At 43.2% G+C, this 18,613-nt stretch overlaps 1 protein-coding gene across 4 annotated transcripts in view; it reads left to right on the forward strand.

Moving 5' to 3' along the window:
• agrn (agrin) overlaps nt 1-18,613 on the forward strand; it is a 257,870-nt gene that overhangs the window by 189,068 nt on the left and 50,189 nt on the right. For all 4 annotated transcript variants that reach the window (XM_026153154.2, XM_080295221.1, XM_026153157.2 and 1 more), the window contains 5 exons: nt 8,386-8,583; nt 9,089-9,289; nt 14,389-14,537; nt 15,603-15,708; nt 18,175-18,285. In XM_026153154.2, the coding sequence (XP_026008939.2) occupies nt 8,386-8,583; nt 9,089-9,289; nt 14,389-14,537; nt 15,603-15,708; nt 18,175-18,285 (765 nt within the window). The remainder of the gene's footprint in view (nt 1-8,385; nt 8,584-9,088; nt 9,290-14,388; nt 14,538-15,602; nt 15,709-18,174; nt 18,286-18,613) is intronic.

An 18,613-nucleotide genomic window follows, 5' to 3' on the forward strand; every position in this document is an offset into this window, starting at 1 on the left:
GGGTTATTTCTGGGCTGTTTGCACAGCTTTACTGGGCTTTTATTCAGCACCATAACAACTGACTGACTTAAGCTATTATCTCACCTAATTATCACCAGCTATTCCCTTCACTAATATACTATACAGGTTCACGAGGCAGAAAAGGAGCGAAACAATATGTGCTGCCTTCAGGTGGAGTCGGAAGAATAGGAATTAAGTGTTAAAGATATATGCACAAAAAGAAGGTGAATAAAATGAGAATGTCTGACCTTTGCACTGCAGAAGAGCAGCAGCACTGGTGATAATTAGGCTTACAAAATATACAGACTGTGCAAAAGTCTCGAGCCCCCCCTCATTTCTTTAGATTTTATTTCCAAGGAGCCAGACCTTCTTATATATGTGTTTTTTCTTTGTCAGTAATTCTCCAGAAGCTCTTTCGTCATTTTTATTTGGACATTGGCTGTTTTTTCACACATTTTCAGTCCATATCTTGTTCCTGACCATTTTCAGTTAAGTGTTTTTTGCTTGTTAAGCCACTTTACACTGCTATGATTTACTCAATTTCATACCAAAAAAGCAATTACCTAAGAGTTATTATCTGACAGCTTTAACAACAAAAGAATAATTGGCAGGATTAAACAACTACAGTAGATCAATTGTAGCTAAAAGTCATGTCCTTAAGAAATAGGAAAACAATAAGGAGACATAGGAAACGATCCAAGATGCATCTGGACCTTCAGCTAATGCTCACCAAACCTTCATCAGAAATAGTCCCAGTGGAAGAGTGGCCATCAAGAAGCCATCTTTAAGTGAGGTAAACAGCGAGAAAAGGCTGAGATATGCCAAATTAAACAGGAGTTGGACTGAAAAGTGGCAACGGGTCTTATACATCAGGATATACATCACTGTACTGTACAGAGGAGGTCAGTAGAGAGGTGGGTGTCTACATTCATCTGTAAAACATGATGTAACCTCTCTAAACGAAATGCCAGTGTAACTGCCAGTAAAAGCATACCTGGAAAGAAAAGAAAACCCACAGTGGAACACTATCAGTCATGTACTGGCCTCCCCAGAGCCTAGACCTCGACATTAATGAAGCAGTGTGGGATCATCATGATAGAGAATGGAACAAAAGGCAGCCAAGATCCAAAGAAGAGCTTTGAATGTCCTTCAGGAAGCCGGAAGAACTATTCCTACTTAAAGACATTACAGAAAGTCTACATAAGAGAGTTCAGGCTGAGTTGAATAATAAAGGTGGTCATACCAAATATTAACTTTCAGCCTTATTAGAACTGTAAAACCTCAAACTTTACTGTTGTCTTACTTTGTGTATTTCCATGTGTATTTGAATTTGTTTGAATAAATCGGTGCACCTGTTTCCCATTTTCCTAACAAAATATAAAGAGATGAGGGGCGGCAGTACTGTTGGTCTTTATATTATTTCATTTATATGATTTCCAGAACACTCACCAAGGAAAGGATGCATTTGTTTACTGTTGCCGTTTTGTTATTTCCATCCAAATGCTCTATAGTGTGTACGCTGTCATATTTATGGCTGCCAGGCTCAGAAGTAGGAGCTTAGGTGAGGCTGTGAGGGTAGCAATAGTGTAGCGGGTGAGAGAAGTGCCACAACAGGGAACTTAACTGTGTATGTGTGTGTGTGTGGGGAGCTTATTGCCTCTCATGGGCCCAGACATAATTTCATTTCTATCCCTCCGGCCTGGAAACATAGTGGTTATCTATATGGCTCAGGTGCAACCTGATAGCAATATGAGTGACATTTGTTATTATTCAGAGATTTTTCCTCCTCCTGCATTGGAGTGGCGGGCCACCTTGTAACAGGGGCTGGAAGAGGTACACTTGGTTAATAGACCCCCCAGCTGGATATCAGTCACCCCAGGAAAAAAGCCCATTCATGCTGACTACCCAAACAGATGAGAGCAGAGGTGCCTGAATCATTTGAGAAACAGAAATAACAACTTCCCCTTTTTTCTCCCACAGGTGTTGGAAATGATATTCTCAGTTGAGTAAGAAATATAGGTCACAGAGGCAGCCTGTGAGAAAAAAATGAGAGAATAAAAGAGGGCAGAGGGAAAAAGGGAGGAGAATGTGATAAATGTTCATAGGAAAGGAGATGGAGGTAAATAAGATGATGAGGCGCAAAGAAAGTGGGGGGCAGAGTTAATAGTGTACTGGCCAGGCATGCATCAACAGGGGAGTTGTTATCACCCAGGCATGTTCACAAGCCTTCAAAACACAAAGCAACATGCTTCTTTCTGTTTAATCCTGAGGTACTACTCCTCCCAGACCCCCTCAGCTGCAGTTCAGGTGTTCCCCAGTAAGGATATCTAAAAAATGCTGTAAAGCTGGAGGGTCTTTGTTGTTGTTTTTTCTGTTCAATGAGTCAGTTCTTTATGTTTTCAAGGACACTTTTCTACCAACCCACTCCTGTTCCTCCTTCTCACCTTCAGCTCCACAAACACTTTGTCCAAACACAGCAGCACAAACTGTTAAAGTGCAAAGTTGCTAACATCAGATCTCTGGGACTCCAAGGGGACCTTGACAAAATATTAGCAGGTCCTCATCCAAAGGAAGAAAGGTTTTCTTTGATAGTTAAAGACATGCGTGAGGATATTATGAAACCCTGATTCCAAAAAAGTTTGGATCCCATGTTATTAAAACGTTAATACAAACTGAATGCAATGATTTGCAAATCTCATAAACCAATGATTTATTCACAGTAGAACATAGAAAACAATGTTTAAAATGCTCCATTTTACTATTTCATGAGAAATATTTGCTCATTTTGAATTTGATGGCGGCTGCAGGTCTCAAGATGATTTGTATATGGGCAGCAAAGGGTTGGAAAAACTAAGTGGTACTAAAAAGAAACGGCTAGAGATACATTTTACAAAGGATTAGGTTAACTGGCAATATGTCTGTAACATGACTGGGTACAAAAAGAGCATCTTAGAGAGTTTCTCAAAAATAAAAGGTGGTTACAGGCTCACCAGTCCGGAAAAAATGACATATACAAACTTCAAAATAACATTTGTCAATGTAACATTGTATATCTCCAAGTCTAGGGCAGGGCTGTTGAACTCCAGGCCTCCAGTTCATTACCAGGCCTCTGGAGAACTTCAAGACATGTTGAGGGGGTAATTTAGCCATTTATATGTGTTGGATCAAGGACACATCTAAAACCTGCAGGACACTGGCCCTTGAGGCCTGGAGTTTGACACCTGTGGTCTAGGGTATATTAAATCTGATGTTTCTGATAATCCGGAGAACTCTTTGTGCAAGGAGGAAATTCAACATGTGAACCCCACAATCTTCAGGCCTTCAGGTGGCACTGTATCAAAAACAGACATGGAAATCACTGCCCAGGCTCAGGAACAGTTTGTGTGGGTACCACCGTAGCTCACTTGTTAGGCCATGCAACCATGTTCAGCTTGACCTGGACCTTGCTCCCTGCCATGCCAGTATTACCATTTTAGAGAGCACCTTCAGACAGTTTAGAAACATACTGTAGATTTCACATATGCCAAACTTGTATACCCCAGCCAGAGTCTAGATTAAGCACACCTTATTGCCAGACTCATGGCAGACTTGCTCTGAATGGCGAACATTCTAACTCCCGTGATCTGGGTGCCAGTGCTGCCTAAATGGTTGCCCAAATGTTATTAAGCATATCTAATGATCAGCCGATCTCCATACTCACAGCTGGCAGCTGTTTTTGGACCAGAGAATGGTGCCATCTTTGAGCCATTATTAGCCTGAATCATTCTGCTGTAAAGGCAGAACTAATTTTAGCTGACTCTTAAGCTATTTAGTGAATATTTGTGTCAGGTTTTTTATCAGAACTCACACAAAAAGGCTTTAAAATATCTTACTTTGATCTTGGACAGTGTGTCATACTCTATATTTCTCTAGGTTCTTGCGCCTGAAAAGCATTTGCATGAGATGAAAGATCCCCTGTTGTAATATCTCCCATTCTTTATTGTCATGTCTGTGTTTCATAATGGCCAGCCAGACTTTTTACCTTAAATTTTGAACTTTTAATGGTTGCGAGGTTGCCTTCAGAAACCACTGAAACCCAGAAATGGTGATGACAGACTTGAAGACGACTGATTCAGAGATCAGACATGACAAAAAGTACACATCCTAACATTATCAGTAATGGCAACAATCTCCTCTCTTTTCCCGGCTTTGAACTGAGGCTCCCCTCCTCTTCTGTCTGTGATGCATGTTGTCTGGAGGATCAGGCAGTGCAGAGAGCCAGGTGCGAGGGGCAGGAGCTGATAAAGAAGCGAGGCTACTATCAGGACACAGGGCCTGATAAAGGACAACACTCACCACTTCCACTTCCTGATTTATAGCTGTCTCAGCCACAGAGGATCCACGACCACAGCAGTACACTTTTACTATGTTTTATGTTTATTTCTTTTTTGTCATAGAAAAGCTGTGCAGGGGAGATTCTTTTTTTTCCTCGAGAGCAATGAAAATAATTGTTAAGTACTCTTAGCCATTAAATACTGACAAAAGCAATAATGGTACCTCAATACTCCACTCTTATGTGACACCCCATTGTGAAAGTATGGTGTGGTAATCTTCTGCAAGATTGTGGAATCTGCAGGAATTTGCTCCCATCCTATAAAGAAAATGCATCAGTGAGGTCAGCCACCGACGCTGAGGTCTGGATTGCTGTGTGTGACCGAGATGATAGCAAGAGTATTGAACGGGTCTGTGCTGGTCAGGTCTTCAACAGCAAAATAGTGTAAAGGTCCTTCTGCAAAAAAAAAAGTGACATGTTGGAAAAGGTCAGAGCAATCCAAAAACTGTTGCAACAAACTTGGAGCCTAAAATATGATTATAGAAAAATGTCATCGGGTGCCAAGGCACTCAGATGTCCCCAAACTCAAACTCAAGACAGAAGGCCACACTGTGAAAAATAGCCCCAGAGCAAAAGCACACATGAATTTAGCATAGACAGTTGCCCTGAATGTCCTGCTCGTGCAGTTTAATTTAAGCATATCTTCATAGAACTGATCATTCCACCTCCACAGAATGAAACGTTTGCTCCTACAGGCTCCCACAGGCCATGTACTGTACATAAAGTGCCACGTTTCTTGCCATATCCACTTCTAAGTGGATAGCTGTTAATCAAGAAAGCAGCGGATGCCCACATTAGATGGAGAGATGAAGGAAATGAATGGCTCTAAAAGAGTAATAAACAGATTAATAATGTGGAGGGTTCCAGCAGCCAGCCTTGCCTCTCTCAATTAGTGCTAAATCAGCGGTGGGTATTAGCCTGCCCCTAATTGAATGTGATAGTGAGCTGTGCTAATGCAATCCTCCCAGTGTAATTGGTGTCAGAGGAAAAGGTGTCTATACTACTAGCCTTTTCTGTGTATGAGGACTTGGATTTGCCTTCTCATTTTTCTTTCATGTCCCCATGAGGGCTCAGTCAGCACCCTGAGCCTGCCCTGCTGTTTCTTTTGAGGGAAACGTTGTCTCAGCCAATCAGTCAACAGATGAGCTAGATAAATCCTCATACTAAAATCAAGGATTTCAAAAGCTCTCTTTGCTTTTTTTCTGGTAGCATCTGGCGAGAGAATACAGATGTTCTCAGCTTGATTCTGACTGAAAAGCGGTGGAAAAACAGCATATTTTGGGCCATATATAATTAGCCTTACAATCTTAAGGGAAAGCGTGATTTGTCACACTCAGTTGAGGCTAGTTCTTTTCAGCATCCGCTGCTGAGAAGGCTTCCCAAAAAATGGTGCTGGCTACTCCCATCCAGTACCTGGCTTTCACTACTTACAACAATTGCTATTCCGGCCAAGGAGTTCAATTCTTGTCTCATCAGAGCAGAGAATCGTTTCCTTCATGCTTTCAGAATGATTTAAGTGTAATTTGGCAAACTCTAGCATGGCCCTCTTGTGGATTTTACTCAGGACTAGCTTCAGTTTCTGACCACTCTCATAAAGTCCTGATTGACTGAGTGCGGTTGACCTTCTGGTAGCTTCATCTATTTTTGGTGACAATTTTCAAAGCTCATTGTGTTCAGCTATTTAGTTTCAGTTCCAGAAAGACTGGTTTTGGTTGGCTTGAAATTTCTTTAGTGATGGAACCCACTGTGCTCCTGGGAACTTCATGCACTTTAGCATCTTTTCTAAAATCCTCCTCCATGGATTTGTGCTGTGGTAGGGCTCTGTCTGGGAAGTTTTTTTATTTCATGGCATAGTTTTTACCTCTGACATGCAGTAAACTTTAAATGGCATGTGTGCAGCTTTCTGTATTCTTTAATATCATGTGAATGTACCTCATGTACACTAATAAAGCTTTATACAAATTCCTTGTTTTCCCAGGAAAAATGGGAAAACAGGTTATTTCCTGTAGCTCTGAATAGTAAATAATGTTTGCCTTGATTCTCATGCTTAGTTCTTAGCATAATTTTGCATGAGAAAAATGCAACAAATGAGACATTTTTTATTATGAGACATATAGAATACAAATGTTCTTTTTTTATCCATTTAAAAAACAGAGTTATTTTTCCACTTTTGTTCATTTCCATTGTTACCGTGTCCATCTAAACACTCACCAAGAAGAAAGAGTTTTGATTTTAGTGGAATTTCTTTTAAAATATTCTTTTCATGTGTCACTCTACCCAAACTGTTTTAGTGTTCCTTTAGACGTTGGTGCCTTGTCTATTTATATAACAATGCAATGTGTCAGGAGTAACATAACTCTCCAGCCACTTTATTAGGCAAACCTGTTCAACTGCTTGTTAACACAAATATCTAATTAGCCAATCACACGGGAGCAACTCCAATTAGGCGTGTAGACGTGTTCAAGACATCTTGCTGAAGTTCAAACGGACTTTGAAGGTGGCGTGTTTTTTAGTGGCAGACGGGCTACTGTGGGCATTTCAGAAATTGATTTTTCCACACAGTCATCTCTAGGGACAAAACATCATTTGAATGAAGGTTTTCTGGTCAGAAATGCCTCGTCAAGACCGAGGCTACAATGTGCTCACCTCTACTGGGCAATGGAAAATTGGAAAAACATTAGCTGGTCTGATCAGGCTTAGTTTCTGGTGTAACATTCAGCAGTTTGGGTCACAATTTAGCGTAAACGACATAAAATCACAGCTCCACCCTGCCTTGTATTAATGGTTCAGGTTGCTGATGGTGGTGTAATACTTCTGTTGCACACTTTGAGCCCTTTAATAGCAACTGAGCATGATTTAAACACCGCAGCCTACCTGAGTATTGTTGCAGACCTTGTCCAACCATTTGGGACCATAGTGTACCCAACTTCTGATGGCTGCTTCCAGCAGGATAACCCACCATGTCACAAAGATCGAATCACCTCAAACTGGTTCCTTGAACACAAGTTCACTGTACTTAGATGGATTGGCCATCCTTTGATCGTGGTGGGATTGGAGATTTTCATCACGGATGTGTAGCTGACAAAGCTGCAGTCTATGTGCGATGCCATCATGTCTGTATGGACCAAAATCTCTGAGGAACGTTTCCAGCATCTTTTTGAATCTATGCCACAAAGACTTAGGGCTGAAGCATCCAGTTCTGTGGTGTGTAATTAAGTGGGATCTCAGTACTCTGATTTTCCATCCTCTAGTAAGATTGAATTTTCCAAATCTTCACTCCATATACTGAGCTTGTAAAGTAAAATATTTGTACTGTAAGTTTGAACTTTTTCCAGTATTGGCACAGTTTTGGTTTCTTTGCTTAGCACCTCACCAGTTTGGTCTCCAACATTTTCAAAATTAATGATAATGGGTGCGTCAAAGTAATTAAATTCAGCTGTATTTATACAGCGCCAAATCACAACACCAGTCACCTCAAGGTGCTTTATATTGTAAGGTAGACCCTACAGCAACGCATACAGAGAAAAACCCAACAATCATATGACCCCGTGTGATATCAAAGTAACATATAGATGAATGACAGGACCCAGTGTTTCCAAGCAGAACATTATATCCTAATGTGATAATCAGTGTTATTCACTTGACTTGTCAGTAGTTTTAATGTTGTGGCTGAAAGACCAAATGACAAACCAACACTACTTTAAGAATCTGTAGTAGCCAGAAACTCATTCCCTCGCAACTTTATATTCACTTAAGTGATGTTTCAAGCATCATCAGAAAGTAAGATGAGCTGAAAAGCACTGCACTGCACTGCATTTGCATAATGATAACATAAGAGAATCCATTTTAAGTCTACCATACATTAATACGAGCAGTGTAAAAGAAACTTAATATCCTCTAAATTCACCGTTTCTCTTAGAATCAGACCTCGGCGCCAAGGTTATGTAATCCCACAGGAAGCACACATGCACAGACACACTTAACCATTTGTTTGCCTGCTTGTCCCCATCTAGATGAGGCCTGTGCCAACTGCTCTTTTGGGGCAATCTGCGATGCCCAGAGCAAGCAGTGTGTGTGTCCGTCAGAGTGTGTCAAGTCCCACCAGCCTGTGTGCGGCAGCGATGGTACCACCTACAACAGCGAGTGTGAGCTGCATGTGCGGGCCTGCAAACAACAGATGGACCTCCGAGTGGTCGGCCAAGGAGAGTGCAGTAAGTAATGCGTACATTTATGGAGAATATGTCTGGTAGTTACAGTATGTCATCTTTAGTGTGTCATTATTAGTATAAATATGAAGGACACATCAGCGATCTTAGCACAAACTGGTGATTTGATATTAGGCTAGGGAAAAAGTGTGCAATGTTCATATGTAAAAGATTCATTTCTTTCCTCTGGCTCTGAGTTAAATATGGAAATGACATGTAAAAATAGTGCCCATCAGGAAGCTCATAAAACTGCAGGCACTTCAAATACAAGCAAACTTGTCAAACTGAATTCTCAGATGGGAAATTGCTCCAGCAGCATGTGCTGTATATGTTTTAAAGTGGAATATATTACGAGGGGAAGCAGCGTGCATGACAAATAGAAAAAGGAAAAGAGAAATCCTGTTTAAAAATATATTCCAGAGATGACTTTGAATGTCCATGTGGATCATATCCATCAAAATAACTCACCAGTCATGCTGTGGCCTGCCCCTCTGCTGTGTGTTTAATACAGAAACATGTGGCAACACTGTTTGTGCCATGGGTGCCCGGTGCGTCCAGAATAGGTGTGAGTGCCCGCCGTGCTCAGGCGAGCCCTACTCCCCAGTGTGTGGAAGTGATGGCACCACCTACGACAATGAGTGTGAACTTCGCAGACATTCCTGCACGCAGATGACGAGAATTGACGTGGCGAGGCTCGGCAGCTGCGACGAAGGTAGGAAAATGGACTTTGAAACGGTGTAATTATCTTTATCAAGCGACCTGCGGTGCCGTATTTAGTCGTTTGTGGATTCGTAGCTGCGACGTCTGCGTCGGCTTAACACTGCAAAAAACATGAGGCGACAGCCGCGGTGTGTTTCTGTAAACAAAACCTGTTAGAAATCCAGAAATGACTTCTGGGTGATTAAGCTCAGGTCAGCTGTACGTTTTCAACGCAGTGTTTTCATTGGCTGCTTGTCTGGCTGACTTTGTTCGCGAGCGTGCTGTGCAACGTATGAGCTGCAGCTGGTTTTTGTTTATTGATCTCACCGCTTCCCCCCCATTGCTCCTTGATGCCTCAATAAACTGAAACTAATTAATTGCAGACAGTTTTTCATTTGATATTTGGAACTTGTAGATGGGATCCCAAGCTAAATGCTCCATGCATTAGAGGTAGCTAAAAATGAGGTAAGGGCTGAGTATAGATGACTGAAGTATATTAGAGCCTGAGAATATTATGTCTGCTAAAAAGATGATCTGTGAATTGTAGGCTGGTGATTACTGCATGTACTTTTACCTGAATTCGCAGCACGAGCTGTAATAGCACGAATTATTATGCTCGGCTTTTATTAGGAGGGGGGCTAGGTTGTGTTTGTTTGTGTTGTGACAGCTAGGGTACACATTTTATCTAGCTCTTCTATTCAATTAGGCTTTTAAATGCGTGACCGATGGCACTTAATGTGAGTATCCCTCATTTCCATGCCTGTAGCTTTGTCATCGCTTCGCATTCTGAATAAATGAACTCTAATTCACCGTGCAGATCATATCTTGATCAGCGCTGACAGACTGAGGCGGGATATCACAGTCCCTCGCTCATCCCCTTCTTGGGGACAACTCTGGAGGGAGCAAAATGCCAGCCTCTGGTTTTAAATGCAGACAGTGGCAATGCTGCTGTTCCCTCGTGGCTAGTTGGCCATCACAGTGAACATAGTCATCTACTGACAAGGTGTGAAGGGGAGCAGATTACACCTGCCGGCAGGAGGGATGGCTGGAGAGAAGAAAGGAGGGGGTAGATGGAGGACAGGGCAAATAGAGATGAGGGGGAATCCACTTCCATTTTGATTGCTACAGCCAGGGGTCTTTTTTCTTTTTCCTCCCTAACCCCCCCCACTACCATTGTCTGCCGTATTTGGCCCCAGGCCTGCGAGGCGAATCGCACCATCAAAGTTTCTTGTGGCCGATTTAACATCATTTCATTGACTGAGATAAGTGACTTTTTTTGTATGTGGAGCATGAAGAAATGTGAAACTGTATGCCCTCGATGCAGACGTGCAGACTTACTGTCACCACGCACACACGCAGCTACACACTCCTCATTGTCTGTTGGTTGTATCAGGCAAAAAGTACTCTCATCTGCATCCCAAGGGCATTGCTCTGCTTGCAGTGGCTGATGGCTTTGTTTTTATATTTTATTCTCTCTACCATACTGTCTCTCAGCATTCTCCTTTTTCCCATCGCTTGCTCATTTTGATTCAGAGAGAACTGTCAGGCTTACACAATAGAATCTTTTCTTTTTTTCCCCTTTCTTTTTTCTTTTTGCTCTCCACATCGCACCCTGCTGTCCCACCCACTCACATCTCTTTCCATTTTGCACTCCTCTCCATCAAAATTGTCCTTCTTGACAAAAGGGGCGCCAAGGCTTTCACAGACAGGGGTGGAGAAGGGCTCGGCGGAAATCAATAAATTTCACCCCAGGGGCAGCAGACGGTTCTGTCCCCCCCCCTCTTCTTTCGGCCCCCTCAAATCTGACCCGGACCCTCCACAGGAAGCCTGTAAAACAGTCAAAACCAATTTGCAGAAAGTTGTTCTACTTCTCTCCTCCTGCCTGTCTTAAACAGGATTTGCTGCTGATGGATTCACCCTTGCCTACATGTACAGTATCAGTGGTAGATTTGGCAAAATTAAGAGCACATGCTGTGTTATACAGCACCCTTGTCACAAAATGTAATTCTGTTTTTTTTTCTGGCTCTATTGTAGACAGCGGCAGGGCTCTACATCACCAGTATGCGCAACTCCCCACTCCATACTTCAAATCTAAGATAAGCCCAGAGAGGAAGTGAATGTGTTGATTTATTTGCTTACGTAGACCTGACTTAAAAACCATCCTCATTAGTCTTGTTGGGAGGAGGGGAGCGCACGGCATAAAAATGGAAGTTGTTTTCTCCTGCCTTTTTATTTAGCAGTAATGAAAAATGACAGTGTTCCCACTGTTGGCCATACAGGGAAATTTATCACCTGTTTAATTTCACACTCGGGTAGGCCTGGCCTCAGCTCCTTTTCTCGACACTGACAAAGTGGTAACTGAGAGCAGTGCATCACCTACGGAGGCCCGAGCCCCCTTTTTTAATTGAATAGACATTTAATAAACAAGATTATGAGAGCAGGATCACACGGCGATGCTGGATCCTCACCCTCGTCGCTCCTCACACGGCACGGATGTGATCAAGCTCCAAAAGACAGGAAAGGGCATGAAAAAACAGGCAAGTGAGTGGCTGGGTGGCACGAGAGCTTCCCGGAGTGTGATCAGCGCATTTTTCCTTCACGGTCCATTCATCATGGGGGCTTCTAACCTTCCGTTGAGGCAACAAAACTTCTTTTCTCCTCCTGCCATCTAAAAACACCCCATCCTCCCACTGGCTGTGATGCTTCTCCGTCCTACAGGAACTTTATTTAGGCTAACGTGCTGTCACATCAGTCAAAGAAGGTGGTACTGATAGAGGGAGCAAAACCGTTGTCATTTTCAAAGAGGGAGAATTTCTTTAATGTCATAGATGTTGACATTCAGTCAGGTCTTGATATCAGAGGTATCATAGAAATATCAGATGTCTCCTGGATCATTGATGTTGACACAACAAATCTGGTTTGCTGAACATCTACAGCCCCCTCCCCTCCGTCATCTATAATTTACCCAGGTTCTCATGTTTTCTCCTCTTCCCTCTACTTTCAGTAGCACACAGTTCAAGACAATACCGTCTTCCTCTTCACTTCCTCTATTATTTCTACTGTCAAAGCCTCTCAGTCTTTTTCGGACATTATTCTTATGCAATTCATTTCCTTTCTTCTCTCCGCCGCTCAATTCTGGCTTCTTAATGGAGCTCCCCTGGCTAAATAGACTCAGGCTTCTGACAAGACTGAGTAAAAAGAAACGGATGGGCAGTACGGAGAGAATAGCTGATGCAGCCATCTTGGCTGGGGACATATTAATTGAAAGGTTCATAGGCAGCGTGGGTGATGGGCACATCAAAGAACAACAGCTAATTAGGACCCCCTCCCCTCGCCTTTCACTTTTATTTATTCCATTCTAGTGTCTTACCTCTTTTTATATATTTATCTTGTCTGTGTGAAGGGACCTGAGTGGAATATGAATCGGCTACTCCGGCATTTCCTTTTTACTGCGTCCTGCTGAGCTGGCAAACAGTAAACAGATACAGGAAGCCGACCACAGGCTGCTGAGCTCCCTTTCTGTTTCTGATCTCTTCTTCTCACTTTCAGATGCCATCTGACGCCGAGTACCTGCGATAATGTCACTGGCAGCTGAAAGCCATTACGCAGCGCATTAGCTGTGTCACAAAATGTTATGTTTAACTCGGACTGTGGTTCGAAATCAATAAGTTGCAACAATGGCAAATTCAAGTAAACGGATTAGGGTTGGGGCTTTAAAATGGAGACAGAGCGATGCTTTAATAAGCACTGATGGTTCCTAGTTTTTTGGGGGGGTTTTCTCGGGGAGGGGTGGGGGGGGGGGGGCACTCTTCACAAAGCTCCAACTCCTCTGTTGAAGGCACAGATAGTAAAGCGACGTCTCCGCCGCCGTATCGACCACTCAGATCTCTCCCAGCACCACAGCTGATGACCCATATCGAAGAACAGCCGGGGCTTCATCGGCCCCTCCCCGCACCGTGGACTGTGACCTGCTCCATAATCTACTTTGGGAGACAGTTTATGCTAAGTGATACTTCCATTACACTATGACATTGATTTAACCATTAGTGGTAGTGCATCAATACACTGAGCCGAACGAGCCCTAAAAGTAGACGAGAAGGGAAAGAAAGACCTCGATTACCTAATGCGCTTTGAGTCTTCTGCCTGCGCTGCGAGCTTTTAGTTGAACTGTAGTCCTTTTTTGAATAACAAATTTGTTTTAAATGAACTTTCTGCCAGCCCCCAGGGTGCCTCGCTCTGTCTGACATTCTTTCCGTCTTTCATGCTGCATGCTTTCTTTCCCCCGCTTTCACACACGTTTACCTAATCTCCCTCTGGAGTTCCACTGTAGGTAAAATTTGCAACTTCAAAAGCCAGATCCTCCCATTTTTTTTTTCCTGCACTTTGCAATCCCCCCCTCCCTTCCCCAAATTTGTCTTCCTCAAATCAACCCACTTGTCAAATACCCCCCCCCCCTTCTGGTGCTTCTTTTTAAATCATTTTGTAGAGCTGTACATCCTGGCCCCTAATTGGGTTTTTATTTGTCCTTGCTCTGCCTCGTTCCCTATAAACATTAAGCCAGCCTTAGCTGTTCCTCCTACTGCGATACACAGACGTGCATTTTTAAAACAAGCAAAAAGCCATTTCAGGGTCGCAGTTAAAGAGTTGCCGGGACAACTTTCTTTAAAGTCTTGGGAGATAATTAGATTTTACAGAACACTTTGCAATTAGTTGCATTCTCATATCGGGAAGCAGACACCCATAAAGCAGGCCTCGCCACCAATTCTCTCCGCACACTTGGAGGCCGGAGTTAATAATTCCCTCCCCCTTTTTTTGTTTCTGATGTAATTGAAATGAAAGGATGCCTCACTGGTGGTGCAGAGATGTCTAATTTATTTAGTCAATCGGTGGCCCTCGCTAGACACCGTCATTATCTTGTACTACCAGCAGCGCCTTTGGTTGCCTCTCGCCATCATGAGGGGAAATGTAAATTATCTTAACTTTACGGCGCCCACAGTGTTTAAATGTAGTTTTAACTTCAAGACAAATAAAACTATGATGCCCGCTAGATGTATAGATTGTGATGTGTGTGCATATGTTTGTTAATGATATTGTGTGTCTTTTTTTATGCAGACTGCGGCTCGGGCGGGTCTGGATCGGGTCAGGAGAGCTGTGAACAGGACCGCTGTCTCGTATTTGGAGGCACGTGGTACGAAGACGCAGAAGACGAAAGCGACCGATGCCTTTGTGAATACAGCTGCACGAGTGTGCCTCACAGCCTGGTAAGACAGCCTTCAAAAATCATTTGCCATTAGCTGCTAATGTGGTTAAATCTTCCAGTCCCTTGAAAGCAAAATGCAAAAACATAAATCGCACACATCTGCTTTTGACATTTTCATCGGACAAACTCCAATCTCCTATAAAATGACATGGAAAATTATTCCTGAATTTTTGTCTGTTTAGCATAAAAAGAAATCTAGATGTCTTCTGAATTTGCCGAATAACCTCGCTTGTTACAAAATCCATCAGGGGCCACTTTCTTTCTTATTTTCTTGTAAATTTGACAAAATTGTAAAACATGGGGGCGTGGATGAAGGCACGGGGGACTTTTTCAAGGTCAGCTTCAGATGGAAAATCTTTTCGCAGCATTTCTTATTCGGAGACAGCATGACTGTACAACCTCGGTAATTTGTAAGCCAACGCAAAACTCAAAAAGGATCCCAGAAACTGAGTAACTGGGCAGAAGAAAGTTTTGTGACATCCACAATTAAGCATCAGAAAGGCGAGGCATAAGGCTGGAGATGGTGTTTATGTTGCGTCCGTCAGTGGAACATATAGGTTGACATAGTCTGCATAACAGGGGAAAGAAACACTGTATTTATGGCTTACCTGACTGAACACCACGTGACACGAGGAGAAAGCTCCAGTGACGACAGAAACAGACCTGTCTAATAAGCAGGAGCAAAAAAAATATCCTCTTTTCCCACGAGGTCATCTTACCGTCATGAGCAGCAGCAGCTTGCTTTGTTGTCACGGATGTGGCTCAGGTGTCACCGCATGGTCTTAAGTGTGGTGAAACTGATGACACCTGATTAAACCACGTCCATTACAACTGAGTAAAAACGCCACCTGACAAAGGCCGTGAAGTATTATTGAAAGCAACCGAACTAACCACTTAATGGCTCTTTAGTTCAGCGTCTAGGTGAATGCGCTTTTACTTTAAATACAGGGCACGCCTCGGTAAAAACACGCGGCCTGGTAATAACTGAAGCGAGGTAGAGCAAAAAGAGCTGAGGGGTTAAGCTAGACGCTGCTTCAGACTCTGCTTTGTGTCTTTCTTTTTGCAGGTTTGTGGTTCCGATGGGAAAAACTACAGCAACGAGTGCGAGCTGAAGAAGGCCAGATGTGAGAAACGAGAGCACTTGTTGATTCAAAATCAGGGACCCTGTGCAGGTCGGTACATTACGCCACTCAGAGTCGATGTCATTGCAGTGCACAAGAGCACCCTCATCAAGTCTCATTGTCGCTGACATCCCATTTCTCCACTCATTCCATCCATCGATGGGGTTGTAATTGTCTCTAGTTTGAGTGTAATTCTGACAGCACTGCTTGTGTCTCTCTTCAGTGTGACCTGGTTAGCCATAAGCAAGTGAAATGATGGGAGGTCAGTGTTAAATTTGATGTGTGGGTTTGTGTAATTTGCTCAGGGAAGGTTGACTCAGCACACTTTGAGCTTTCCAGCTTTTCTGGGAAGTGGCTAGTCCACGTGGGCCGGCTCGTGAGCAGAGTTAAAAATCTTCCTCTCGGGCCCAAGTGTGAACTAACAGATAGTAATAAAGGCTCACTTTTCTGTCCAGATATTCAGAGAATTTAAAGCAATAAACCTGTGCTCCGGAGCTTGCTTCTTAGCCCTCAGGACACCACTTTCCCCTCTTCCTTTAATATAAACTCCCTCTCTTTGCATGTGATGAATGACATTTATCAGCCACAAACGCTGTGAGATCAGTGGCAGAGCAGCAAAGGTTAACCATCTTCCTCTCTGTGGCTATGTTAAATGAAGAGCTTTTTGCTAGCACAGGCCAGGGAGCAGAGCAAAAGGCACTTAAGGGATTTTGTGTGATCATTCCAGTCTGTTTGATTCCCCTTGGGTCTGAAAGAGAGGAGGATGGAGAGAGTTTGAAGAGAGTGAGAATGAAGGAGCTGCCAGTGTTTTCACACACATCTCTGCAGATTCTTCTCCTTCCTAAGCTGGCCTCCTTGGGCACTGACTGTCACGCTTCTCTACCATCCATGGATAATCAATCCTTTTTTGAAGAGTCCTCTATGGGTACAAGGCCTCTGGGTTCTCATCTCCTATTGGCTAATGGGGGGGGGGACTCAGATCTTGGGGAATTTCACTGCCCTCTGCATTAGCTATGTAAGGAGAAACTTCATTTGACCTCAGCTCCATAAACTTTATCAAAACATGCCAGCTCTCAGTAGCGGAGCATGAAAGCAACCTTGTATTTCAGAGGTTCTCAGTTTGAAAAGCTACCTACTTTGCATACAGTGTCAACACAGCCGTCTGCTGCATGCACATTTGTAAAGTTTGCCTCTTGTAGCATTTAAAATAGTATTTATTTTTTTTTGCCGCCTGCAAACTCAAATCAGGGTCAGGGATTTCAATATAATCCACTGAAATTTTTATTGGTTTACTAGACACATGTGCAGATGTGCCCTTGCAGGAATATAAAAGACCGCAACAATCAGCGAAGCGGAGAAGGCGCAGCAGTGGACCTTGAAAATGTGAGGGTAATATTGCATGTCACAGCGAGGTGCATTGTGCCGGACAATGGGGAAAAACCCTTGAAGGGTGGAAGAACATATGAAATTAAAAGTTCTCCTTGTCCTAATAGGCTCAGTACAGATAGCCGAATGGAGCACTGAAAAGTGGCAAGTTAAATGAACTGTGTCCAAAGCCCATCTCTGGAGTGGGAAAGCACTGGAAAAAGAGCGCGCCGAGTCATCACCATTAGGCTGAGGCTCATATCCACACCAGTAACAGTGTGATTTATGGCCCCTGTATCTCCAGCCTCCAAACTCCAAATGAGCAACACTAAAAGAGGCGATGGGGAGGGCAATAGAGAGACACACAGAAAACCAAGGGTTTTCCCGTTTCTATCTACAACTTTACTTTTCACTCCAAAGTATGAAAAAATGTGAACAATGATGCTTTTGCTCCGGCCATTAAACAAATCCTATTTTCCTCCCACTGACTGTTTTGTTGTTCTCTTCCAATTTCTGGAGAAGCGCCAGGTTTGAGGAACGCATTTGTTTTTATTTTGCTGAATGTGGCTCTGTATTCAGTGCTGTCACACTATTTTGGCGTCTTGTGCATCCTTAGACAAAGGAGCTCTCCACACAGTGTGCGCAGGCAGAAACTGCTTGGCAAATTCCTTCGCATTATGCAGCAGGCCTTTTTTTTTTTTTTTTCTTCTGCTTCTTCTTCTTTTCTTTTTTTGAAGGTTGTAGGGCAGCGGTGCAATTTTGTAATATTAGACAAGAACAAATGAAGAGAACATGCCTTCTAGTAGGTGGTAAATGTCAGCTTCTGCACATTCACCAGAAATGCCATTGTTTGTTTTCACTGGAGGTAATAGCATCATTTTCCCCCTGATTTTGAGTCATTGTGGAGAAAGTAGCAAATAGAATTGTTATCTTGAAGCCGACTGCCAGGCTCTCCACCTCTGCCCCTCAAGCCAATCTCATTGTTGGCAAAAAAGTTACATGTTGTTCAGAGATTGTGTTGTTTAATTCCCCTCCTCCACCACCATCAACAAACCCTACAGTAATCACTCAAATGCTGGTGTTCCTCTTTCTCTCCCTGTTCCATCTTCCATCTCCCCTCCCTTTCCTTCCCTACCTCATCGGTGATTTCAGCCGTATCTCTGCCGGACCCGACGGTATCCGAGCACTGCAGCGTGTCAGTGTACGGCTGCTGCTCAGACAATGTGACGGCCGCCTTAGGAGTTGGACAGGCAGGATGTCCCGGTGAGTCCTATTCTGTGTCCCACTTTGACCCGTCAGTGTGTCACGAGTTTTTAAAAAAAAAAGGAGGAAAAAAAAAGTAGATAGTATCAGGCTGTTTGCAGCATATGGGCCTCGTTGTCCTTGACTGCAATTACAGTAGCAAAGTTGCAGAGCCGAAAACGTTTCATCTTAATCCAAGGAATAATTATGATAATTCTGCGCTGTATCAACAGAAAAATCTCTTCATCTGATGATCCTGACAAATGATAGCGCGCAGATGGAAGAGAAAAGGCTTGCATCGAGCTGTAAGCCAGGGGATACAGCATGGATGGAGAAAATGCAGACGGAG

This window comes from Astatotilapia calliptera, chromosome 20, assembly GCF_964374335.1.
Source record: "Astatotilapia calliptera chromosome 20, fAstCal68.1, whole genome shotgun sequence".
Taxonomy (NCBI): domain Eukaryota; kingdom Metazoa; phylum Chordata; class Actinopteri; order Cichliformes; family Cichlidae; genus Astatotilapia; species Astatotilapia calliptera.